This window comes from Thalia democratica, chromosome 9 (assembly GCF_965202585.1).
Source record: "Thalia democratica chromosome 9, ktThaDemo2.hap1.1, whole genome shotgun sequence".
NCBI classification, from domain to species: domain Eukaryota; kingdom Metazoa; phylum Chordata; class Thaliacea; order Salpida; family Salpidae; genus Thalia; species Thalia democratica.
This window is the reverse complement of record NC_139173.1, coordinates 23,045,035-23,071,559: the sequence shown is the minus strand read 5'-3', so window position 1 is coordinate 23,071,559 and position 26,525 is coordinate 23,045,035. Positions and strand designations below refer to the sequence as shown.

The window sequence follows — 26,525 nt, the reverse complement described above, 5'->3', positions numbered from 1 at the left end:
ATAAATAGAACAATGAAAAGAATTACTTCAAAAAACCAAGTGTACTGGCGTTATTGTTTTTACTTATTGTTATTGTTTGTATTTATATGAGTAAAAATGTCGATAAAACACCAAAAGAAACGTAAGTTACTGAGACTTTGTGAAATTACATAAGAAATATTTTTAGTTCTTTATTTTTTTAACGTTTATAAAATACTTCGTTCAGTTAACTGTAAAAAAACAAATTACTTTTGTTATTAAAAAGTAATTTTACAATCATTAACTTTTCTAAAACTTTAAGCAGTTTCATTATACTATCATATTTCAAAAACATTGTCAAAGTTTTTATTTTATACTCATTATATTGTTTGAAGTACTTTCAGATTCTTCTTCGGCAAACAAGTTGAACATAAACTGAATGATTGGTGTACGACTCGATAACCGAAAGGTTTTTTCGTACACCAGGTCATTAGACCAAACTTTTTAGACGCTTTTTTTATCTATTATTTATTTTTGCAGTTTATAATTAACAAAACAATGTTTAACTCTTATATTTGCATTTGTTTTTTTATCGTTCAATAAACAGAATGTAGTATGAACAGAAACTTTCATGCATATAGAAAAATAACAAATTATGACGTAACAATAAAGTTTAAATATTGAATCTTACATTTGAACTATTATTTTAATTATATGATTTTGAAACTGTGAAAAATACATGAAATTACAAAATACTTTGTTGTCTCTAGTTTAAACTCGAAATTAGTAAGGCATTTAAGTGAGAAATCTGTTACAGGAAATATAAACATAATAATGAAAAGAATTACTTCAACAAAACCGAGTATACTGGCGTTATTGTTTTTACTTATTGTTATTGTTTGTATTTACATGAGTAAAAAAGGCGATGAAAGACCCATAGAAATGTAAGTTACTTCGATTTTGTGAATTTACATAAAATTTGTAAGAAATGTTTTAGTTCTTTATATTTCCTAACGTTTATAAAATACTTCGTTTAGTTAACCCTAAAAGTTAAAATAATTGTTGTTATTAATAATAAAGTTTACAATCATTAACTTTTGTAAAACTTTAAGCAGTTTGTTACACTACTTTTAAACCTTTACAAGCATTTTATTAGATTTATAACGTGTTGAAATAGTGAATATGTCTAAAAACCTTTTGTAATCATTTAGGATCTTTAGATCAAAAGTCGTAGACGTATTTTCATCTGGAAAAATAATTGAAAAAGAGGAAGAACTAACTATACTTTCAAAGCAAAAAACCACTACTGTCTATAATTTTTATGGTAAAGTAAATGATTTAAGATGTGAAAGTTAGTATTTACTATTTAAATTACACAAAATAAACTAAGTAAGTTTAAAATGAAATCAATATATTTTACTTTTTTTTTAGACTGAATTTTTTTATCAAAACTTTTACAATGTTTTGATTTTTTTGTTAGTTAAAATATACAAAAAATCCTAACAAAAGTAGTAAAAAATTAAACTTTTATTTATTTTTTCTTTTACCAGCTATATTTTTGTATAGTAAAACTGAACAATATACTTGTTTAATTTGTGTATTTAAAGCCAAATAATGTTGTATGAAAAAAAAAAGAAAAAAAAGATAACTTATAACTTTGTAATTGTACAGCTTAAATAAAAATTTAATCCTTTTTAATATTGCTTAGATTAAATATTGAGCTAACAAGTTTTCAACCATAAAATCATTGCTAAAGTTTAACTTTTGAAAGTTTTAAACTGCTTATATTTTGCTCTTTTTTTCTTTTATTTAGTTTTTTGATACTACTATGGTTTCAAACAAGTTTTTTATAAAACAGGTCAACTGTTCGGATGTTTTGAGTTTAAACTAGATAAAAAAAAGAAAAAAAGTTTCTCAAATGTTATAAATATTGATTTTGGAGAAAAGGCAAGTAGAAAAAAGTGCATTCAGTATTGCTCAGAAAGGTTTTAGTAAATTTTATCTAATCACCTTAAACTTTGAAATTCCGAGTTAATTTCAAGTAACTTATCGTACATAACATAAGTTTTTACTAAGTTATTTATAGATCTTTTTTTTGCAATAGCGTGTTAAACAAAAAAAACTTTTAGTTTAAATTGTAATAAACTTAGCATAAAAAACTGACAGATCAAAAACAAAACTTTTCAAATTCATTTTATTTCAAATAGTATCATAAAATACAACCAAAATATAAATTAACAGAAATACAAACTATGCTGGACTGAGGTACACAACATGTTTTTGTTCAAATGATGTAAAAAAGTTTATAAACATCAAAAATGTTGATAGTTGCGATACAAAATGTTTAGGAAATTCAGAAGATAGTTGTGGAGGAGAGAGTAGCGTAGATTTGTACTTTATTACGTCACAATGCAATAAAGGTTTGTACAGTTTGCTTTTAAACTTTTCAAAAGTAAACAAGTTAAGAAACTAAAAAAAATGCAGTTGTATTACTTATATACTTTTCTATTAGAATAAACTAGCTTCTAAAACTTGAAACACTATAGAATAGCATGTGTCATCAGTTTTTAATACTTTTTGTTAAATAAGTTTATATATATTAGTAGTTTACCTGTAATCTTACACATACTATACATTTTTATATAATGAAATATGTTATGTAATAAGATATTTTACTAACGACTTTTATTTCATACTGTGTTAAAACCTAATAAAAACTTTAGCTAAAAGTTAGTATATATAACTATTCAAAGTACTAATCAAAGTAAATCTAACAAGAATTAAACTTAAAATAGAAAAAGTTAAACATTTGTGTTAATTTTAAACTTTTTAAGACTCTTAAAGATAAACTATATAATTGTAGAATTGTATGTGGCTTATTCTTATTTTTAGAGCCTATCTCACTTCAACAAAAGCTGTTAGGATGTTTTAGAATCAGTGAAAATTTCATAAGATCTTTTGAAGAAAAATGGACTATGTCCCAACAACCAACGACTATATCTTGTTTTGTTTATTGTGAAAATAAAGGTCAAGTTGTTTCGGGATATAGAAGTTACGATGAGCAGTGCTTTTGTGGAGAATTTACATCAAAGTAAGATTACAAATTTAAAAACAACACACAAAAATATATAATACCTAATTTGAGTAAAATTTTCATTTTATCAATTAAATAATCTTATAACTGATTGTAATTATTTATTTGTTTTTATTCATATATATATTCACTAAATAGTTCTTAACAACTTAACTTATTCTTTAAAATTATAGTTTATAAATAGTTTATTTTTTTTGTCAATTAAATTTTATTTTTTAAAACAAGCATAAAAAAATTTTAATGAGAATTCAGACAATTTTCAAAATATTTATTTTTAAAGTTTTTAGCTTTTATTTACATTATTTTCCGTATTTTTTATTCAATAAGTAATCAGTTAAAGAGGTTTTAATTCGTTTGATTTATAATTTGTTTCAACTCCAAATGTTTAAGTATAAGTTTGAATAACAATGACTATTTTAACTACAAGTTGGCTTTTTTGATTTTATTAAACCCTGATAAAAGAAAAATAAGAAAATTAAATGTTGATTAAACTTTTATAAGCCGAATGAAAAAAAAAAAAAACTTACAGCTAAAATATTGTTTTTTATTTAAAATACTTTACTTTGTAAATCAAAACGTTGGTAGTACATAAACGTAATACAACTTTTATGAAATTTTTAACCAACTTTTATCTTTTAATAATTGTGCAGTTTTGGTTTTAGTCTTATTAAATTTTTAAAATAATTTCGTCTTCAACGTACTGTATCTATTTCTATTTATTCAACTTTATGGTTACAATATTAGTTTCATTATTATAAGAAAGTATGATGATTACAGTAAGAGCTCTAAAGGTAAATTGAGTTTTTAATTTATTAAAACACTTTTGTTCGTTATCTAACCAAGCAATTAACTACAAAAAATATCCTTTATTAAAGCTTTAACTTGGAACAAAAAGTGTCAAATACAAATTGTTCATTGTATTTAGAAGAAAATAAGCAGCTTGAAGCAGTAAATGTTTTTACTTTATTTAAAACATCAGTAGAAGACAAACGGTGTTCAGAAATGAAGTAATGTTTTATTTAGTTCAACTGTATAGAAATATTTTGTAAAAAAACGACTGTTTTAAATAACAAACAGCATTTGCATTAATTTCTAATCAAAATATTTTTGTAAGACTTTTGCTGACATTAATGTAAAAAAAAGATTGGAAAACGGAGTAGGAAAAGAATCAAGAGTTGGTTTAATTTCACCTCCTTCATCTGGAAACACTTGGACTCGATATTTATTGGAAAAAGCTACAGGATACTTCACTGGCAGCGTTTATAGAGATTATAGACTTTACTCAACTGGTATTTTGTATAAAACTGTATAAAACCTCTTAATAAAATAGTCAAAGCATTGATTACATTCTTACTACAAGCATTTAACTAACGAGAAATTCAACTAAAGTTATCTAAAAAGTTATAAATAAAGAAGTACTTTTTAAATTACATATTAAGCACATAAATTAAAACTATTTTATCCAATCCGATTTGTCAATTACCGCTGTTTGACAATATACGGTTGTGAACTTCAACAATGGATAAGATTTAAGTTAATTAGCTTGTTGAATATTTGCTTATGTTTTATAGTCGAACGCATTGATTTCATTAAAAAAAATTCTAGTTCTTGTTTATCAGAGCGTGGGATTTGGCGGACTGGTGCCAAGCAATTCTATTTTTACCTATAAACTTGTTTAGCAAACAAATCAAGATATATTTCTACTTAAAACTCTACAATATACTATTGATTTTTTATACTTTTTAAAACTATAATTAGTTATAATCTACTTTAATAATCGTAAATTCTAAAAAATGCCGTTTTATCTAAAAAACCGTTTAAAGATATCATGCTGGTATTGTCATAATAAGCATATTGTAAATATTGTTACATAATTCACCTAAGTATTTTTGCCGTTACGATTTTAAGTAAAACCTGTTACCTTAAAACAACTTTTGACTGCTATTTTTATCTGTGTTTTGTATAGCTTCATCACTAAAGGTTAAAAATTTTCACGCGTGTGTAATATAATATAAGCTTATATTAATTTATTGTCTAACCTTTATTGCGTTACGCCGTTTCCCTGCAGAGCAGTTCATCAGACGCTAAAAAAAGCTGAAAAACAAAAGTATACAGAGCGATAAATTAGAAAATAAAACATAAAAGTAAAATTTAAATTAAACTCAAAATATGACTTACCATTAACATGTTGTTTATAAAAGCTAAATTAATTTAAAACAAAATATCGGTAAATTTAATTTTAGTAATCTATAAGCTATACATTATCTATATATATTATTTTAATATATTATTTTATGTATAAGCTTAAACAGAAATATAAAAAATAAAATTTTTTGTAAAAATTTTACGTATAAATACGATATTGTACAATAAAAGTTTAAAAACAATCCTTTAAAGTTTTATTAATTTTATGTGAAAACTTGGTACTTACCATAGTCAATTATAATCAATTGATAACAACTCTTGGTTGGAAACTTAAAAATTTGACCATTTATTTTTTTTTCTTTTTGTAAAATCAAAGAAACTTTAAATATTGCTATTTAAATTGCTTTTGTCGGCTATATTTTTGTTCAAACTATCAATAAGCTTTTACGAAGGTATTTCAGTGCTTTTTTGTATTCTATCCTTGTTAATCAAACAAACTTTAGTAAGTACTTTATATATTTCGTACAAACATTTAGTCTACCCTGTTTACTAAACTAACACTGTTTTAGTTTTTTTCCAACAAAAAAGCTTATTTATTCAGTATATCTTTAAAAACTCAAAAAGGGTACTTGGGTGAGCACAGCTCTGACACCGTGATCAGAAAAGATCATTTCTTCAAAACGGATCAACAAAAAGTGCCTTCGGAAAAAGACGTCAGCAAACTTTATTCTGCCGTCGTTTTTATTGTGAGGAATCCTTACAACACGTACATTTCCGACTTTCAAAGAAGAAACACCCATAGTCATACCGGAGTGGTCAACTTCGAAAATATCACAAAAGGTCAGTTTGTTTGGTATCTTTTATTAATTAGTTTTGCCATTATTAGACTTTTGTGAAGTTAAAAATAATTATGTCATGCTTGTTTATTATTGTACCATACATATTTACATGGATACAAGAGTACAAGTGCTTAAACAAAGTAAAAAAAAGTACATATTACGCTATGTTTTGCCAGTTGTGTCATCGCATAGCAATAAATACACGAAGACAAACTAACAGGGGGTCATGAGGCCACAATTTAAAGCTTACCTTAGTATTCTGAAGTTGATACTAAGTAAAGTTTATAATAAATTTAAAAACTTTAACTTTAATCAAACTAAATAACTTTAAACTTATTATAATTTAGTTTTCGTCCAGTACTTCAAATTAAGTAAACTTACAATTTTATATTAATTCTACAGAAATAACAATGTTTAATCCAATGTTCCTTTCTAAACTTTCAAAGTCTCTGACTTCAAAAGGAGTGCCGCTATACGTAATCGTATACGAAGACCTCGTTAAAGATCCCATTGGTGAAATTAGAAAGTTATTGACAACTTTTGCACCTTTGAAACCTATTCTTCCGAACAACAAAGAACTTGAAGATAGGTTAATGTGTTTGTCTTCTCAACTTACTGGTCTTTTTAAAAGAAAAAAACAGAAGTTGAACTATGATCATCTTTACTCAAAAAAAGTAGAAGATATATTAAATGAAGACATCAGGCAAACAAGAAAAACTTTGATTGAAGCAGGCTTTGCGATACCAAACTACACAAAACCTATTTTTTAATACGTTTGAATGTAACATGTGTCTTAGTAACTAAACATAAAGTTTGTAATTTTTTTCATGTTTTAACTAAAATAGCTTATTAACTGATTAACTCATCTTAAGTAATTCAAGCGTAGAAATATATTTTATTAACTTAAATGTTTTTAAGGCATATATTTAACTAATGCTTAAATATTTAAAGTGTACTTATTTACTTATTTAAAACTTATATTTAAAATTGCTGCATTTAACTTACCTTACTCAATTTGTATTTTTGGCAGCATTTTAAATTTTAGCTGTTATATACCTTCTTGTTATTGTACTTTCTTGTGTTTAAAAAGCTTTGTAATTTACTGTATTTGTTTAAAGACTGCCAAAAGGCAAATCCAAATTCAAGCGTATTGCAACACAACTACTTTTTGTTAGTGTTGGTAGTTAACATTTTTAAGTAACTACATTTATTTTTTAATTTAGTCTTATTAAAATACCTTTGTGTGAGTTTTATGATTAAATTTAGATTACTTTACTTTTACTAACTTTTTTTTGATCTGAGCAAACTGTAATCTTCTTCAAAAAGCCTTGTAAACATTGCTAAAATTATTGAGATGTTTTTTTGAAAAAAGGGTGTCTAGTCTCTGACCCACAAAATCAAATAAATATTAAGTAGTTAACATGTATATAAAAGCTTATTAAGTACAAACTTCATAATTAAGTAAAGTTTATAACTTGAATTAGTTACTTTTCTTATGTCGTTGCGAAATTTTTTAGTCCTTGTAATCCGAAATAGCAGCTATCACAGTTAACTTTTAAATGGTATGTATGTTAATTTGGGTTTTTACAAACAAATAGTTGAATTTAGCGATTTATACTGATTTCCGATTTGATTAAACTAAAATATTTTTAACAGTTCTAATTTATATTTATCATAAATAAAATTAAAATTCACAAATATAGGAAGGAACTAAAACTTTTCGGAGTACTTAACAATCGGTTGTCAGTCTTTTATAAGAAAAAAAAAAATTTATTAAAAAAAATAATCTGCTTGCACCGTTAAAGATTTTACCAAAATTAAAAACACAAAACTTTTACAAAATTTATCTATAATGGAGTGTTAATCATCATGATTGCTTACTTACCAATGAAGTAGAGCAAACTTATAGTTTTGTTTTCAATAAAAAAAAATGTTTGATTTGTATTTGTTGCATTCTAACTAGATGGTACGATCTAAACAGATCTGGCCTTTATGGTTCCTGTAGTAGAATAACAAGATATGCTAATGGTTATCAAAAAAAAAAACAGCATGTCTACATTTTTGTTATTGAACAACAAAAAAGAGTGCTCAAAATATTTGGTTCTATGACCTGGTGTGCAAAAAACATTTTAGTTATCGAGTCGCATGCCACTTTGATACCTTTAACGTCTTGTCTGTGTCATAACAAGTGTAAATGCATCATTCTCAAAAAAAAAGTCACTTGTAAAAATCTGACATATTTTTTATAAGGAACTATCAAAAAATAATAACAATTTCACAAGTTTAATATTTTACCAAGTAGCAGAGCTGAAGAATTCCAGAAACAAAGATTTCTGAATTCTGAAAAAAAAAAACGTTTGTTTTAACTTTCAATGTTACACTTAAATATTTTTTGTGGCGATTTATCATATAAATCTAATAACTATGCGGACTACAGATTAAGTAGCATGAAGTTTTTCACAAAATATGTTCATAAAATAAACTAAAACAACATTATGCTTTAGAACAAATGTAAGTTTTTTTCAATTTACACACGGTTTAAATTATACTTTGTTTAAATCTTGCTTTAACTATTTTCGCCTTAAGTTGTCATTTTTACTTGGTTAACACATTTTTATTGTTTGTTTAACGACAATAAAAGCGCTCGAAATATTTGGTCCTAGGAATAGTCCTTGTAACGTCTTGTCAATGACTTTAATTTAAATGTAAAAAGTATATATTGAACAAGTGTATAAGTAAGGACTTCTTGATGTTTTTATTAGCTAACTGAAACATTTAGAAAATGTATATTTTAGTCTAGTATAATAAACAAGGCACCTTAAAGTATTGTTTAAAATCTTAATACGGTTGTACCTTCATAAAGTAATTTTATCAAAACAATAACATAATCTAAATAATGTTTAAAACTTTCGTTTTCGTCTTAGTGCATATTTGTATTAAACAACACGTCCAGATTGCATACAATTTACTAGACTTGTCTTATAAAATTATCAAAATGCTTATGAATGTAAATTGCGTTAAATACAACTAAATTAAAAGTTATTAGCTACCATACATAAGTTAAAGACATGAAGTTTTTTATAACTGTTAAAAGTATTTTGTAAAACTTAAAAACTAAATTGTTTGAGTTCAGAAGAAGAACTTGATAAAAAAGTAATACTTTGTTTTTTAATGATAAAATATAACTCGATAATAGCTTTGAAAACTCACTGAGTTGAATTTTTTAAAATAAAAGCAAAACTTTTTATTAAAAAAAGGGATCTAACAAAAAAAAATTACTCGCACCGTTATTCTAAACATTTTAGTAAAAGTAAAAGTACAAATGTTTACAAAGTTTATCTATAATTGAGTGCTAATAACCATGATTGGTTACTTACCGATGAATTGGAGCAAATTTATAGTTTTGCTTGCTAAAAATAAACAGTTTGATGGTTTCGCATTAAATAATACGATCTAAACAGATCTGACCTGTAGTTTTTCTATCCCCATAGTAGACTGACATGAAAATTTTTAATCATGGCAATCAAAAAAACCGTAAACTGATTAAAAAATAACAATGCTATTGTGTTTATTTAATAAATAAATATACTAAGTTGTTAAAATTGAACAAAGACTTAACTAGTTAGATAGCCAATCTTATTCGTATAAAGTTAGTTTACTAGCTTTTTAATTTAAAACAAATAACTACTTTATTTACCTGTAATGTATGTATAAACTCCTCATCAACAGTTTTACTCTATTCTAGCTTGTTCTTTAGCAACTTGTCCGGAAACTTAAGCCTACATGTCAAATATAGCTATAAAAACTCAAAAAAAACCTACAAGTACTATGCTAATGGTTATAAAAAAAATAATATCTACATTATTTTTTTCGAACGATAAAAAAAGAGCGCTAAACATATTTGGTCCTAGAACCTTGTCTACGAAAAACCTTTTAGTTATCGAGTCGCACACCACTTTCATACCTTTTAACGTATTGTCCAGGAAAAAAAGTTAATTCCTGCGAAAGTCTAACAAATTTGAAGGCATCATTCTCAAAAAAGTTTCTTTTGTTAAAATCTGACGTATTTCCTTTGAGGAACTATCAAAAAGTTAGAAAACAACGGTTTCAATGATTTTAATTTGACCAAGTTGTAGAGCTGAAGAATTCCAGATACAAAGAGCTCTAAATTCTAAATAAAACTTTGTTTGTTTTAACTTTTACTACCATCCTCGAATATTTTGTGTGGCGATTTATCTGATAAACCTGAAAACTATGCGGACTGCGGATAAAGTAGTATTAAGTTTTCAAAAAGTTTAAAAGGAGTTAGTATAATTTCAAAAGATTTTTATTTTTAAACTGATTTGTTGAAATTTAATTCAAATTCAGATATAGTAAAAATTTTATTTACTTCCTTATCTTTGATCGATTTGGCAATTTACCGCGTGAATAAGTTTTACCGTAAGATGAAATTATTAAAACTTTGAATTTGTTTCTTCTTTTTTCTCAGTTCAATATAAGAAAAAACTATTGTTTGTAATTTTTTTTAATTGTTTGCAGTTAAATTACAGCTTTTTTTGTGTTATTGTATTTACTAATATGTTTTCTAAGTATAACAATTGATTTGTACCTTAAGAAGAGATAGTTATCAAACAACAAACATAATGCTATACAGTGACCTCTCGCTTATTTATGCACATTGTGTCCACAGAAAAAATGCGTAAAGATACGAGAGATCGTAAAGATACGAGAGGTACCAAACTTACTTACTATAATGGCTTTTTTTTGATATTGCTTATAGTTACAAGCAGACTTGGGACTTTAACAGTTTGTTTACTTTAGTTATAAACATGAAAACAAAATATAAAACTAAACATATATTAAAAAAATATAGGATTTAAAACTATGGGTGCACGACAATTCAAATTCCGAGAATTCAAATTCTTAAAAATAAATTGAAAGGGCCACAACGAAAAAAGTAATGTATATTTGTCAAATATAAAAGATACATATGTAGGTCCTATTAATATCTACAAACCGTTTTTTTTTTTTTTTTTTCGCAAAATGTTAAACATCTTTTGAGATATGGCTTCCACAAAGTAAAAACATAGTTACTTTTAGTAATTTTGAATATCTTGAGAAATATTTAAGATTTTGCAAAAAATAAAAAGTGGCTTATAGATCTTGTAAGATCTACGTATTTATTTTTTTCCAAATTTAAACTACTTTTTGAGATATAGTCTTTTAAATATTTTTTTAAGAATTTGAATTGTCGGAATTTGAGTTGTCCGAATTTGAATTGTCTTGTAACCTAAATTTATATAAAATAACAATGCTTGTAGAAAAATTTTACTAATTTTAATAATAAGTAGATTTTGTCTTTATCTTTATTTATATGTGACTTATTTGATACTTAACATTTATATTCTATTCTACTTAGCAAATTCAATTACAATTAAGCATTTGTTTACAATTAAACAATGGTGTAGTGTCTATATTAAAATTTGTTTCTATAGTCTTTTATAAAAATATGCATTTGGTCCTGTAATGGATTTCTTCTTTTAAACAAAAATACACAAAATATAAGAAAATGTTTAATAAAAATTGTTTATGTTACTACAACTTTTTTACAAAGTCTAAAGATATAGAGAGGTGAGTTAGCATTTAAAAACATTTTTTAAATTAAACATATTCAATAAACCTAATTTGTGCAATATTAAAAAAAAAAAAACTTGAATTTTTTAGAATTCTTAAATGCGTAACTGAACGAGAGTGCGTAAAGATGGGAGATGTTACTGTACTTGACTAATTGTTTTATTTAAAATGTTATCAAAATTTAACCAAAAAAAAGTTTAATTTTTTCAAGCATTGTAATTTAAGTTGATTAATATATTTTGTAATCGGTATTACTAGAGAAGTAATAAATTTGATATAAACTGTTATTGTATTTTGAACGAGAAAAATTTCGCTAAAAAAATATTTTGTCTTATGACCTGGTGTACGAAAATCTGTCGGTTATCGAATCGTACACCACTTGGATGCAGTTTAACGTTTTGTCCAGGACATAAGCAGCTATTTTTGTGAAAAAAATAGTATCTTTTTAATGTTTTTGATTAAATTTTGTTGCTATATTTATCGAGCTCAATTTTTGAATGAAGACTAATTTAATAATTTTGTACTTTAGATAGAATTTTATTCATTTTAATTTAGTAAGAAAGACTTAAATAAAGTGAAAACATCCGATAACTAAAACAATACTTTTTTCAAATATGTTGACAGTTACTTGCTAATAAAATGTTAAATTTAGAAGTTTTTAAAACTTGGTTTACTTAACAATAAAAAATAAAACCGATTTACTAAAGCATCAAGCTTAGTTATTTTACTTAAAAATTTTTCTGCAATAAGCAAGCTGTTTTTGAATTTAGTAAGTAAATACTTTTTTAGTTATGATAGAAACTTATAGGGTTATTAGTTTCATTGTATACAAATATAAATATTGTTAAACAAAAACAAGTAATGTTCAAACGAAAGTATACTAAACAATCGAAGTGTTCATAAAGTTTACCTTCACAGTTTTAAAAGACAATAGGAAACATTGATATAATGTATTATATGTTAAAAGCTTTATTTTTCTAGATAAAAGACAAAGCGTGTGAAAGTTCAAGTTAATAAAATTTATTAGGTCAGTTTGAGTTTTTACTTTAGGTATGAAGATTGAAGATGTTTGTTACACAGATATTTAGAAAAAGGAAATTATATAGTATTGAACTTTGAAAACTATTAGAAATTATAAAATACTCCGAGTACAGAATGTAGTATGAACAGAAACTTTCATGCAAATAGAAAAATATCATATTATGACGTAACAATAAAGCTTAAATATTAATTCTTACATTTGAATAATTTGTTTGACTATATGGTTTTGAAACTGTGAAAAATATTAGAAATTATAAGATACTCTGCCGTCTCTAGTTTAAACTCGAAATTAGTAAGGTATTTAAGTGAGAAATCTGTTACAGGAAATATAAACAGAATAATGAAAAGAATTAATTCAACAAAACAAAGTATACTGGCGTTATTGTTTTTACTTATTGTTATTGATTGTATTTATATGAGTAAAAAAGGCGATGAAACACCCATAGAAACGTAAGTTACTGAGATTTTGTAAAATTACATGTTTTACTTCTCTATATTTTTAAGGGTTTATATAATACCTCGTTCAGTTAACTGAAAAAACAAAATTATTGTTGTTATTAATAATAAAGTTTACAATCATTATTTTTTGTAAAACTTGAAGCAGTTTGTTACACTACTTTTAAACCTTTACAAGCATTTTATTTTATTTATAACGTTTTGAAATGTTGAATATGTCTAAAAAACTTTTGTAATCTTTCAGGATCTTTAAATCAAAAGTCGTAGACGTATTTTCATCTAGGAAAATAATTGAAAAAGAGGAAGAACTAACTATACTTTCAAAGCAAAAAACCACTACTGTCAATAGTTTTTATGGTAAAGTAAATGGTTTAAGATGTGAAAGTGAGTATTTACTATTTAAATAACACAAAACAAACTAAGTAAGTTTAAAATGAAATCAATTTATTTTTATTTATTTTAAGTCTGAATTTTTTTATCAAAACTTTTACAATGTTTAGACTTTTTTGTTAGTTAAAATATGAAAAAATCCTAACAAAAGTAGTAAAAAATTAAACTTTAAATTTCTTTTTCTATTACCAGCTATATTTTTGTATAGTAAAACTGAACAATATACTTGTTTAACTGTGTATCTAAAGCCAAATAATGTTGTATGACAAATAATTTAAAAAAAAATAAGATAACTATGAGTGCTTATAACTTTCTAATTGTACAGCTTAAATAAAAATTTAATTCTTTTTAGTATTGCATAGATTAAATATTGAGCTAACAAGTTTTCAACCATAAAATCATTGCTAAAGTTTAACTTTTGAAAGTTTTAAACTGCTTATTTTTTGCTCTTCTTTTCTTTTATTTAATTTTTTGAAACTACTATGGTGTCAAACAAATTTTTAATAAAACAGGTCAACTGTTCGGATGTTTTGAGTTTAAACTAGATAAAAAAAAGAAAAAAAAGTTTCTCAAATGTTATAAATATTGATTTTGGAGAAAAGGCAAGTAGAAAAAAGTGCATTCAGTATTGCTCAGAAAGGTTTTAGTAAATTTTATCTAATCACCTTAAACTTTGAAGTTCCGAGTTAATTTTAAGTAACTTATCGTAAATAACATAAGTTTTTACAAAGTTAATTATAGACATTTTTTTTTTGCAATAGCGTGTTAAACAAAAAAAACTTTTAATTTAAATTGTAATAAACTTAGCATAGAAAAACTGACAGATCAAAAACAAAACTTTTCAAATTTATTTTATTTCAAATAGTATCATAACATACAACCAAAATATAAATTAACAGAAATACAAACTACGCTGGACTGAGGTACACAACATGTTTTTGTTCAAATGGTGTAGAAAAGTTTATAAACGTCATAAACGTTAATAGTTGCGATAAAAAATGTTTAGGAAATTCAGAAGATAGTTGTGGAGGAGAGAGTAGCGTAGATTTGTACTTTATTACGTCACAATGCAATAAAGGTTGAACTAAAAAACAGAAATTGAACTATGACCATCTTTACTCAAAAAAAGTAGAAGATATATTAAATGAAGACATCAGGCAAACAAGAAAAACTTTGATTGAAGCAGGCTTTGCGATATTAAACTACACAAAACCTATATTTTAATGCGTTTAAATATAACATGTGTCTTAGTAACTAAACTCAAAATTTGTAATTTTTTTTTCATGTTTTAATTAAAAATAGCTTATACTAATTAACTCATTTGAAGTGCTTTAAATGTAAAATTAAGTAATTTATTAACTTAAGTGTTTTTAAAGTATGTATTAAACTAACGCTTAAATTATTTAAGTATACTTATTTAAAACTTTTATTTAGAATTGTTGCGTTCAGTTTAACTTACTTATTCAATTTGTATTTTTGGCAGCATTTTAAATTTTATCCGTTAAATAACTTCCTGTTATTGTACTTTCTTGTGCTTAATAAGCATTGTAATTTACTGTATGTAAAGCTGCCAAAAAGCAAACTCAAATTCAACTCATTTGCAACTCAACTTTTTTTTGTCAATATTGGTAGTTAACAATTTTAAGTAACTTTATTTAAGTTTTTAATTTAGTTTTATTAAAATAACTTTGTGTAAATGTTATGATTAAATTTAGATAAATTAACTTTTACTAACTTTATTTTTGATCTGAGCAAACTGTTATCCTCTTTAAAAAGTCTTGTAAACTAGTGATGTACCGGACCCGGATCCAGACTTTTTTTTTCAAATTAGAATCCGGCCGGAACCGGATCCGGACTTTTTTTTCAAATTAGAATCCGACCGGAACCGGATCCGGACTTTTTTTTCGAATTAGAATCCGGTCGGAACCGGATCCGGACTTTTTTTTCGAATTAGAATCCGGCCGGACCCGGATAGTGAGTCCGGTACATCAGGTTTTTAAAAACTGAAAAAAAAAACTTTAATCTAATAATAAGTTGAACAGTTAGCCAAAAGGTTTACAAATTTAGGTGTTATTTACAATTAAAAATCTGAAATTAAATTCTTGAACAAAATTAACTAGAAAATTATTAAATATTGAAAACTGGATTAACTCAAACTCATTCAAAATCTAAAAAAAAACTAGCCTGAGTTTTTATAAAAAACTAAACTAGCCTGAGGCAGTCCAAGATTTTCTAAAATTCCCAAAAGTTTTCAAACTAGCAGGGTTGCCATTGTTTAAGTCAATAAAACTAGATAGAAAGAGTATAAACAAGCCTGAGTCAGAATTAGGTTTTTAAAAACTTAAAAAATTACTTTAATCTTAATCAGTAGAACAGCTAGCAAAGGTTGACAATTTGGTAATTAAGTTGTGGACTGATTGTGGTACACTTAACTTATTAGTACTACCCATAATAACTAAATCCTACATTAATTAATTAATATCTAACAAATACTAAATTCTAACTGAGAATACTTTCTATAATCAGACACGACAGTTTTGAGTGATGAATCTTTTATATAAAACCTAACAAGAACTACTAGCATATACAAAACTATTAATTACTTTGGTAACACTTTAAAAACTGGAAGCTATTTAAATCTATGTCAAAAGACTTAAAACAATAAACTAAAAATTAGATAAAAATTTTAGTAAACAATAAACTAAAATTTTTAATAAACTATTAAACTATAAACCTGGCTTGAATATTAAAACAATTAAATACCAGTTGAAATATTAACTTTTAAAACAAAACACTACTTACAACAAGCATTCACAAACAAGTTCAATATATTTTGTTGCTTCAAGCTGCACACCAAACTAACTAACTGCTTACATATAAACTGCCTGTCATGTTCTGATGTTTTGTTGCATCAGTATTTAGTTTGAAACATTTCGTCATATGATTCTCATTGGTTCGTACATTCAACCGTATTAACTCTAAATATTCTCTGATCTCAACTTTAAACAATAAATAATGCAAGTATTCATTCCAAAGTTTTCAATTTTACAACATATGTAAAGAGTTGTATTTCTGAAATGTTTATTTCATAGTTTAAATGTATACAAATGTAAAGTAGTCACGTGTACAAAATGAGCCAATCACGGTAGGTGTTTAATTTTAACTGACGAAAATGACGCTTTTTAATTTACACAGGGTTTGTTTTTGAAATTATAGTTTTTTAAAAAGCTCTTTTTTACTAACTAGATCCTGGTCCGGCCGGATCTCTGTTAGGATCCGGCCGGACCCGGATCCGGGCATTTTTTTCAAATTAGAATCCGGCCGGAACCGGATCTGGACTTTTTTTCAAATAAGAATCCGGCCGGATCCGGATATCAGACAAAAATGGCAATATCCGGCCGGACCCGGATAGTGAGTCCGGTACATCACTATTGTAAACATAGCTAAAATTACTGAGAATTTTTTGATAAAAAGGGTGTTTATTCTCTGACCCACGAAATCAAATAAATATTAAGTAGTTAACATGTATATAAAAGCTTATTACGTACAAACTTCATAATTAAGTAAAGTTTATAACTTAAATTAGTTACTTTTCTTATGTTCTTGCGACCTTAATCCGAAATAGAAGCTATCACAGTTAACATTTAAATGGTAAGTATGTTAATTTGGGTTAATTTATTTTAAACAAATAGATGAATTAAGCAGGTTATACTGATTTCCAATTTGACTAAACTGAAATATTTTTAACATTTCCTATCTAAATTTATCATTAATAAAAAAAAATCACAAGTATAGGAAGAAATTAAAAACTTTCGGTATAGTAGACTAGCAATCGTAAGTCTTTAAAAAAAAATATTTTAAATTAAATGTTTGTTTGCGCCGTTATTTTAAAGATTTAATTAAAAGTAAAAATACAAGTGTTTACAAAGTTTATCTGTAATGGAGTGCTAATCATCGTGATTGCTTACTTACCAATGAAGTAGAGCAAATTTATAGTTTTGCTTTCTATTAAAAATGTTTGATTTGTATTTGTTGCATTCTAATGAGATGGTACGATCTAAACAGATCCGACCTGTAGTTTTTCGGTCCCTATAGTAGAAAAGTAAGATATTCTAATGATTATTAAAAAACAGCATGTCTACATTTTTGGTTATTGAACATCAAAAAAAAGTTCTCAAAATATTTGGTGTTAGGAACTGGAGTACAAAAAATATTTTAGTTATCGAGTCGCACATCACTTTGACATCTTTTAAGGTCTTGTCCAGGTCATAACAAGTGTAAAGGCATCACTTTCAAAAAATTGCTACTGGTTAAAATCTGACATATTTCATATGAGGAACTATCATTAATTTAAAAAATAACTATTTCACTAAATTTAATATTTTACCAAGTAGCAGATCAGAGCTGAAGAATTCTAAATACAAAGAGCTCTGATTTTTGAATACAACTTTGTTTGTTTTAACTTTTAATGTCTTGCTCAAATATTTTATGTGGCGATTTATCATATAAATCTAAAAACTATACGGACTGCGGATGAAGTAAAATAAAGTTTTTTACGAAATATGCTCATAAAACAAATTAAAATAACAATTTACTATAGAACAAAATAAGGTTTTTTTATAATTTACACAATTTTTAAATAATACTTTTGTTAAAATCTTGCTTTAACTATTTTCGCTTTAATATGACCCTTATATTTAGTACACACATTTTTATTGTTTATTAAACGACAAAAAACGTTCTCAAATAATTTTTTTCTCGGACCTGTTGTACGAAAAAGCCTTTCGGTTATTGCGTAGCGCATCATGAAAACCTTTTAACGTCTTGTCAAGGACTTTAAGTTAAATAATAAAAAAAGATATATATATTTAGCATGTGTTTAAATTGTTTTTTAATTGACGGAAGTCAAAGTTCTCAATGCGAAAGTAGAGATTGATATTAATAATACAAACAAACAACTAATTTTCGTATCGTTTACTATGTTTCAACGTTTAACACGTATCTTTAGAACAAAATAAAGTACATACATACATTGCAAAACTTTTAAAGAATCACACAAAAAAACACATTGTGACGTTTCAAATAAAACTGAATAACTTTAGTTAGCTTATCATTAAAACAACTTATGTACAAGTCAAATTATTTTTTGCTTTGTTTGTTCAATAAATAGCAATAAAATAAAACCAAAATCAAAAAGAAACAAAGCAAAAAATAATTTGACTTGTACATAAGTTGTTTTAAAGATAAGCTTACTAAAATTATTCTGTTTTATTTTAAACGTCATAATGTGTTTTTTTTGTCTGAATATTTAAAATTTTTGCTATGTACTTTATTTTGTTCTGAAGATACGTGTTAAACGTTGAAACTTAGTAAACGATACGAAAATTAGTTTTTTTTTTTGTGTTCTATATTTAACAAGTATAAAAGTAAAAACTTCTTGATATTTTTATTAGCAAACTCAAACATTTACAAAATGTTTATTTTAGTCAAGTGTAATAAAAAAGACATTATAAAATATTGTTTAAAATCTTAACATGGTTGTACCTTCATAAAATATTTAAAAAACCAATAAGTTAATTTTAATAATGCTTAAATCCTTTGTTTTCGTATTAGTGCATTTTTGTACCAAAACAACACGTCCAGATAGCTTACAATTTACTAGATTTTTATTAAAGAATTATTAAAATGCTTATGAATGTAAATGTGCTTAATAATAATACTAAATAAAAAGTTATTAGCTACCATACAAGAGTTAAACACATGAAGTTTTTTAACTATTAAAGATATTCAGTAAAACTTGAAACTCTGTTGTTTTAGTTTGACTAAAAGCTTGGTGAAAATATTATGGTCATTATTTTTGGTGTGTTGCTTTGAATATTGCAAATAATTAAATCAGTGTTTTTCTTAATATCTTAACAAAAAGAGTTCAATAAATTTTTTATAAGGTCTAGAAAATTGAATGTAAAACTCAGTGACTTTAGTACCTCCACTGTGATACTTTTCAGAATAAGTTTTTTTCTTGTTTAGAATATATTTTAATTTAACTACATAAGATTTAAAAGCTACAGTTATGTTAAATGATTTTAAGAAAATTACTAGTGTTATTACATTAAAATAGTTTGAAAATTCTCTTTGTGTTGAGATAATCTTTTAAGATCAATGTATTTATTATAGTAAAAGTTAAAGTACTTTATCTAAACTTATTGTATGTTCACTCTGGTGCAGTTATCTCATGATTGGATTGTTGCTGTGATTTTTAGTTAAACGGCTTTTGAACACCTGCTTTGGTATTTGAGCTTCATGGTTTTCCAAAACTTTGTGGTTTTAAATGCTTAAGTTTTAGCTTTTGTAAAGATCTCCAAATGGTGTATCACCAATGGCTTTTTTGTTTATTTAAAAGTTAAGTATTATTGGGGCAGGTAAAATTGCACATCATTTAACACACTAGTTTTTGCCTAAGAAATGTTTATTGTTGCAAAGGTAGAGTTTGAGACTGTTTTTTTACCATAAAAAATAATAATTACAATAAAGAAAGTAAAAATTAAGATTTTACTATTCTTCTTTAATCTTTTTTTTGTAGTGAAAAGTGAAAAAAAACCTTTAAACTTTTAGTCTTAATTTTTTTTGTACATTTTTTCTAATTATCTATTAACACTTAAATTTGTATTACTGTTTGTACTACTTATGGTATGTGTTAGTTTGGTAAAGTAGTTAAATAAAATTATTTTTCCACCTATACAACCTAAAGCTTGTGTATATTTTTGAAGTATTTAAAGAACTAACAACAAATTAGGTTCGAATAAGCTGTTAATTTCAAAAAAAAATCCTATAAAAGTACAAAGTTCCAGATTGCCCTAGTTTCCTTTCAACTAATTGAAATGCATTGAAATGTTTTTAACTAGTTAAAAGAAAACTTGTTACAGAAAAAAAAATTCAAAGTTTAATCAAAAACTACTTACCTACCTTTTGTCTATTATTTTTTTTTTAAACTTTTCTTTCCTACAGAAAAAGTTGAAGTAGATTATAACAATTTTTTTTTCTTAAGCACCCTGTAATTTGTTTGTACTTCTGATGAGAGTAGAGCTCTGGTCAAAAAAAAATACTGCACTTACAACTATAAAGTTTCATATACATACTATTAAAGACTTATATCTAAATTTGAAAATGTTTCACTTGTTACTTATGATATCATAGCAAAATTTTTTTTTACCTCAAATTTAACATATTTTTTAAATAAAATATTTATATAGTTATTTGTATTAATAAAAATATTGCTCAATTTACTCAAATTAAAGATGAAATTTAATTTGTAATCAAAATGCGAATGAACTATATTAGTTTTAGTTTTCAGTAGATAGACAACATTGTTCAGTTTAATTTACTATTTTGTTAATACTTTATAAGGTCGGAATTTTTTCCCACCAAAACCTGGTAATAAATAGAATAATTAATTTTAACTTTTATTATTATTTATATCAAAGTTTAAAGTATGTATAATCTATAAGTCAGTTTCTCATAAGTAAAACATTGAATTTTAATTAGATTTTTCGATATAGACATTTTTGTAAAAAAATTACAATACAAAATACAACTTTCCTGTCTTATATTTAATCAGAATTTATAAATTCACTAGAAAAAATTTATTTTTCTTATTTTTTTGATAAGAGACTTGAAGTTTTCAAGAAATATTCCTTTTTAGTTTAAAAGACTTTCAATGTTGGAATTTAAAAAAATAGACAAAAATAATAAGTATATTTTTTTGAATAACATTGAAAAATGTTTAAATTTTAAAAGTTGTGCATTAAAAATATTTAAAATTACTGATAGACTTACTGTAAAAAGAATTTTTAAGTTCTAGAAAATTTAGGGAGACTAAAGATATTTTGACTTTTTTTGAATACAGGATGACTCAGGACAGTTTTGATTTACTATAAGGTTGCCAGGATAGTTTTAAGATTTTTTTACGATCTCAGGGTAGTTTTTTTGATAGATCTAGAATGAGATTTAGTTGATCCAGTTCCAATATTTTCTTATTTTTTATAACTAATTTTGTTCAAGAACATGATTTTTATTGGTTTTGATATACTTATTGCTTTTATCCTTGTGGCTATTTCTTCACTATTATTAGAAATAAAATTTTAGTATTTGTTTTAAGTTCTAAATTGATATTTATCATGATTTAAGTTTATATTAAACAGAAATAGATAAGAGATACAATAGTTTAACTATGCATTAAAAATTTTAAATATGCTCTATAGTTTTATTTACTTATATGTCCTTAGTCATTTTAAAAAATTGTTTATTATAAATTATAACTACTTGTTTATACTATTATTTTACTTCTATTATATACAAAGATTACTAACATTGTTATTTAAACTTATCTACAAATTTTGTGTTTTAAATCGTTATTGTTTTAATTTTTTAATGTTGCATCTTTGAAAGTAATATTTCTCATAAGTTTAGTGAGCATCTGATGCAGATGTAACACATACAACCTTCTTTTTAATAATTAAGAAAAAAATGAGCATGATGTTAAAGTAGTTTGCGCCAAAGTCAAAAAACTTTTTTTTAATTAAAAAAACTCAGGGTGACTCAGGGCAGTTTTTTTGATCAAAGAGTGGCAACCCTGCTTTTGGTTTCCACCTTCCTTTAAGAGCTCTATACTAGGGGTAGGGAGTACTTGAGTGATGTTTGCTGGACTTACAAGTCCATATGATTTGGATGTCGTTTTGTTTCATTAAGAGTAATATAAAAAAATAAAAATAATTTTTCAAAAAAAAAGTTTGCCACCCAAAAAGACTAATTTCAACCCCAAATATCACATATTTTTTGATTTTTTGACTTAAACAGTAATAAAATCACTTATACATGTCCTAGACTTATAATTAATATCTTAAATGAAAGCTTATACTATTTGACATATATTTAAAGACATATTAACTGCTTTTAATGTATTATGACGTCACAATCACCTTAAATATGCAAATTTGGTTTGTAAAGTTATGCTTTTTGAAAAATTAAAATAATTTATTGTATAACAAAACTTTTTTAGGTATACTTACTTACCTTTAAAAATTTAGGTGATGTGGTATGTATATTAACGAAATATTTGATGTAATAGATCATTTAGCTCTAAAAGTTAAAAAAACCGTTAAACAATAACAGTCAGCATTACAGCAAATTGATGAAATAATAAAATGTTATGATTTATTATAGGCAAGATAAAGTTGTATGGCATTAAACAATAAGTTAATGATTGCAAAATAAAGATTTTTACAAAGAAATAAAGAACATTGCAAAACAAACTTTGTACTGTATCATTTAGTATTAACATGATCCCTAATTAATTTCACTAATTAATATGGTATAATAATGCCCTACCAAAATATCTTCATTTTTTCTCTCTGTATAATAAGGGAAAAAGCCCCTACAATTAATGCTGCATCAGCGTTTCTTGTTAATGAACACAGCGACTGAGAGCAATCATCATCTTTTGCAACAACAGCACATAAATTTAGGAGTCTTTCCTTGTGGGTATTACCATTTATTTTGAAAAGTTCTAGATTTTATAACACTTCAGGTTTGTGTGACTCTCTAAAGTAAATTAAGGCCATAGGGGGGAGTCCAACATTTTATTTTACAAAAATTAACTTTGACTTTTATATGAAAGCTTTAAGTACAAACTACAAGCTAGTTTTTATAGAATTCAGAAATATTATTTAACTTTTGAGATATTTAACTTTTTGTAAAAATTTTTCAGTATAAACGTATGGATTGCAAATTTTTCGGGGTCAATTTTCTTGAAAATTTTAAAATTCACTAAAAATCTATCTCCTCCTTCATTTTTCAAGCAATCTTCTTCAAATTTTCAGGAAACGTTCCTTACAATAAAAGGTAAAATTGTTAATTTAGAATTTTAATAGTTTAAAAAAATAAGAATTAGGTCACAAAAATTAAAAAAAAAGTGTTTGTTTTTCAAAAAAAAAATATTTTTACAAAAATTTTTTTTAATTCCAAAGTAAAGTTTTTTTGTTATTTTATAAGGATTAGACTGTGAAAGTTTGAAGAAGATTGCTTGAAAAATGTAAGAGGAGATAGATTTTAAATGAAATAGTCTTTTTTTGCTGTTTTAGTTTTCCCTTCCCATAGGGAACCTATTATGCAGCCCAACTTTGGCTGGTTATATCTCAAAAAATAATTTGAAATTTTTAAAACAATAAAAAGCATCTTGAAGGTTAAAAAAAACTCTAAAAATAAGATCAACTTGTAAAAAACATGGTTTACCCCCCCCCCCCCTATGGCCTTAACTCGGTATGAACAATAACTTTATTTTGATCAAGATGGGTAGTCCAGAACTTTTCAAAGTAAATGGTAATACCCACAAGGAAAGACTCCTAAATTTATGTGCTGTTGTTGCAGAAGATGATGATTGCTCTCAGTCTCTGTGTTCATTAACAACAAAAGCTGCATTAATTGTAGGGGATTTTTCTTTTATTATACAGAGAGAAAAAATGAAGATACTTTGGTAGGGCATTATTATGACACATTAGTTAGTGAAGGATCATCAGACACATGGTATATTGCTACTTGGTGAAGGTAAAATTTATGATGGGAATTACAAGATGGACTACCGCATGAGAGTTCGAGATGGAAATAATTTGATTGTGGAAACACGCACCTAAACGTGATTTGCTGAACTTGCATACAGATTCTATTCTTGATAGTAAAGTTGAAGGAGAATGATAGTTTTTTTAATCTTTAAGTGTATTATGTTTACCTAATTATTTTGAACATATAGTCCATTAGATATTACCAATCATGTGACAGTTATTTTATACAAAAATTTTTAAAAGTATCATTCATTTTGCAATAATGTTAATACTAAATGATACAGTACAAAGTTTGTTTTATTTTGTAATGTTCTTTATTTCTTTGTAAAATTCCTTGTTTTGCAATCATTAACTTAATGTTTAATGCCATACAACTTTATCTTGCCTATAATAAATCATAACATTTCATTATTTTATCAATTTGTTATAATGCTGATTGAATAATTGTTTAATGGTTTTTTTTAATTTTAAAGCTAGATGATCTATTACATCAAATATTTCGTTAATATACATACCACATCACCTAATTTTTTAAAGATAAGTAAGTATACCTAAAATAGTTTTGTTATACAATAATTTTTTTTATTTAAAACACTAACAAGCTTTGCTTTTAAATTTTCCAAAAAGCACAATTTTACAAACAAAATTTTCATATTTATGGTGATTATGACGTCATAATACATTAAAAGCAGTTAATATGTCTTTAAATATATGTCAAAAAGTATAAGCTTTCATTTAAGATATTAACTAGAAGTCTAGGACATGTATAAGTGATTTTATTACTGTTTAAGTCAAAAAATCGAAAAATATGTGATATTTGGGGTTGAAATTAGTCTTTTTGGCGGCATACTTTTTATTTTGAAATTTTTTTTTATTTTGTTTTAGGTTACTCTTAATGAAGCAAAAACATCACATCCAAATAATATGGACTCATATGAATTTTACAATATGACCAAAAAATATGCTGTACTTCCTACCCCTATCTAAGCTCACAAACTTTGATTGCTTTTATATTATCTCAATAGTAACTTTGAATTTTATTGAGCCTTAACAGCGTCTGGTAGTTGAGAAAAACTGGCCAAAATTAAAATCAACTTGTAAAAAACAAGGGGGATCCCCCATTCCCTTAACTTTTGTAAATAATCGTTTGGTACCCTTTCCCATAGTCTTAAGTGATTTATATGTAATCATAACTGAAAAAAAAAAACATTATAAACAAGCCTTTGATGTACTCTATTATTCTTATGATCTATGTTTGTTATGTTTTTTCTCAAAATACACTTGAACAAAAAATATTTGACCATTCTGTTTATTTCCGTTCATAAGAGTGTATATTTATTAAAAAAAAACTTTAAAGAAATCAAAAAGTAATATGAATGACATACAAAGCATCAAAGAAATAATTTCCAACGTTGACTGGTTGGACGAACCCCACATGACTGTTGTGCTTCTGACCTTGTACCTTTACTGCGCCCTGGTCACCTTCATCACATGGGAGCACGTCAACTTCCAAACGCTTCACTTTGTCACGCTCTGCTTTGGAATATACGGAGCCGAACCGTTGAACGAGTACTTGGCACTCAATTGGACTCGTTTTCCAGTAAAAAAGCAGTATTTTGACTCGAGTGGAATGTTCATTTCAATTGTGTACTCGCTGCCTCTGCTCATGAACCTCGTCGGGTTGCTGCTGAGGTGGTTGTCGATAGCCGCCAGGGATCTTGTGCTCGTGAAGAGGTTGCAGATTAAGGAAGAGATGAAAAAGGAAAACAAAAAGCTCAAGTGAGAGAGACATGTTATGGTGATAACAGAATTGTTACTTTTTTTTTTAATTCTTAGCATATGTTTTATGTAAAGTGTAATAGTGTTGTATTATTTTGAGTTTGATTTAAAGTGCTCAATACTTGGTAGGCCATGTTAAGCAACAAATATATTATGTCTAAAAAGCTGTCTCTTTTATGTTATTTCTTTTTAAGTTATAGGATATGCTTAAATTAATGTGTACATCGCGTATGTGTCTTTTGTTTTAACTGGTTTTTGTTTTATTTTAAATTGAAACTAATGAAATTTTTACTAAAATGCAGTGTTTATAGTTTTTTTACAGTATTAAAGATTTCATTTACACAAATTTTATTTTTATTGTATGAGTATTTTCACTATTCAAAAGCAGCTTGTGTAGTCTCAAACACTTGATACTTAAAATGTACACTAAATTTTTGTAGACTTTTCCAACAGTTTGTTTAAAACAAAAACATTATTTTTAAACAAATCATGTAAAAATATTAGAAAACACTTTTAGATATAATATTTTTGAATTTCACTTCTACACTTGTTTTAACTTTCCATATTTAGTAGATA

General features: G+C 25.5%; 2 protein-coding genes across 3 annotated transcripts; both read left to right on the top strand.

The window, feature by feature from the left end:
• The first annotated feature begins 779 nt into the window (after nt 1-779).
• Nucleotides 780-7,423, top strand: LOC145844087 (sialate:O-sulfotransferase 1-like). 2 transcript variants are annotated; one of them, XM_082951432.1, is made up of 9 exons: nt 780-902; nt 1,170-1,309; nt 1,817-1,943; nt 2,200-2,378; nt 2,851-3,049; nt 3,928-4,059; nt 4,196-4,341; nt 5,822-6,037; nt 6,439-7,423. In XM_082951432.1, the coding sequence occupies exons 1-9, from the start codon at nt 793-795 to the stop codon at nt 6,804-6,806; spliced, it is 1,617 nt and encodes a 538-aa protein (XP_082807558.1). In that variant the 5' UTR covers nt 780-792; the 3' UTR covers nt 6,807-7,423. The 2 variants fall into 2 exon arrangements, with proteins under 2 accessions (XP_082807558.1, XP_082807560.1); XM_082951434.1 differs by lacking the exon at nt 3,928-4,059.
• Nucleotides 7,424-25,489: 18,066 nt separating this feature from the next.
• On the top strand, nt 25,490-26,520 carry LOC145843802 (transmembrane protein 18-like). Its single transcript, XM_082951033.1, has one exon. The coding sequence runs from the start codon at nt 25,543-25,545 to the stop codon at nt 25,951-25,953; it is 411 nt and encodes a 136-aa protein (XP_082807159.1). The 5' UTR covers nt 25,490-25,542; the 3' UTR covers nt 25,954-26,520.
• The last annotated feature ends 5 nt before the right edge of the window (nt 26,521-26,525 follow it).

Coding starts and splice junctions, on each gene's coding strand:
- LOC145844087 (XM_082951432.1), top strand. CDS start 793: ATGAAAAGAATTACTTCAACAAAACCGAGTATACTGGCGTTATTGTTT. Junction 3,050..3,927: donor TGTGGAGAATTTACATCAAA/GTAAGATTACAA, acceptor CCTTTATTAAAG/CTTTAACTTGGAACAAAAAG. Junction 4,060..4,195: donor AAACGGTGTTCAGAAATGAA/GTAATGTTTTAT, acceptor TGTAAAAAAAAG/ATTGGAAAACGGAGTAGGAA.
- LOC145843802 (XM_082951033.1), top strand. CDS start 25,543: ATGAATGACATACAAAGCATCAAAGAAATAATTTCCAACGTTGACTGG.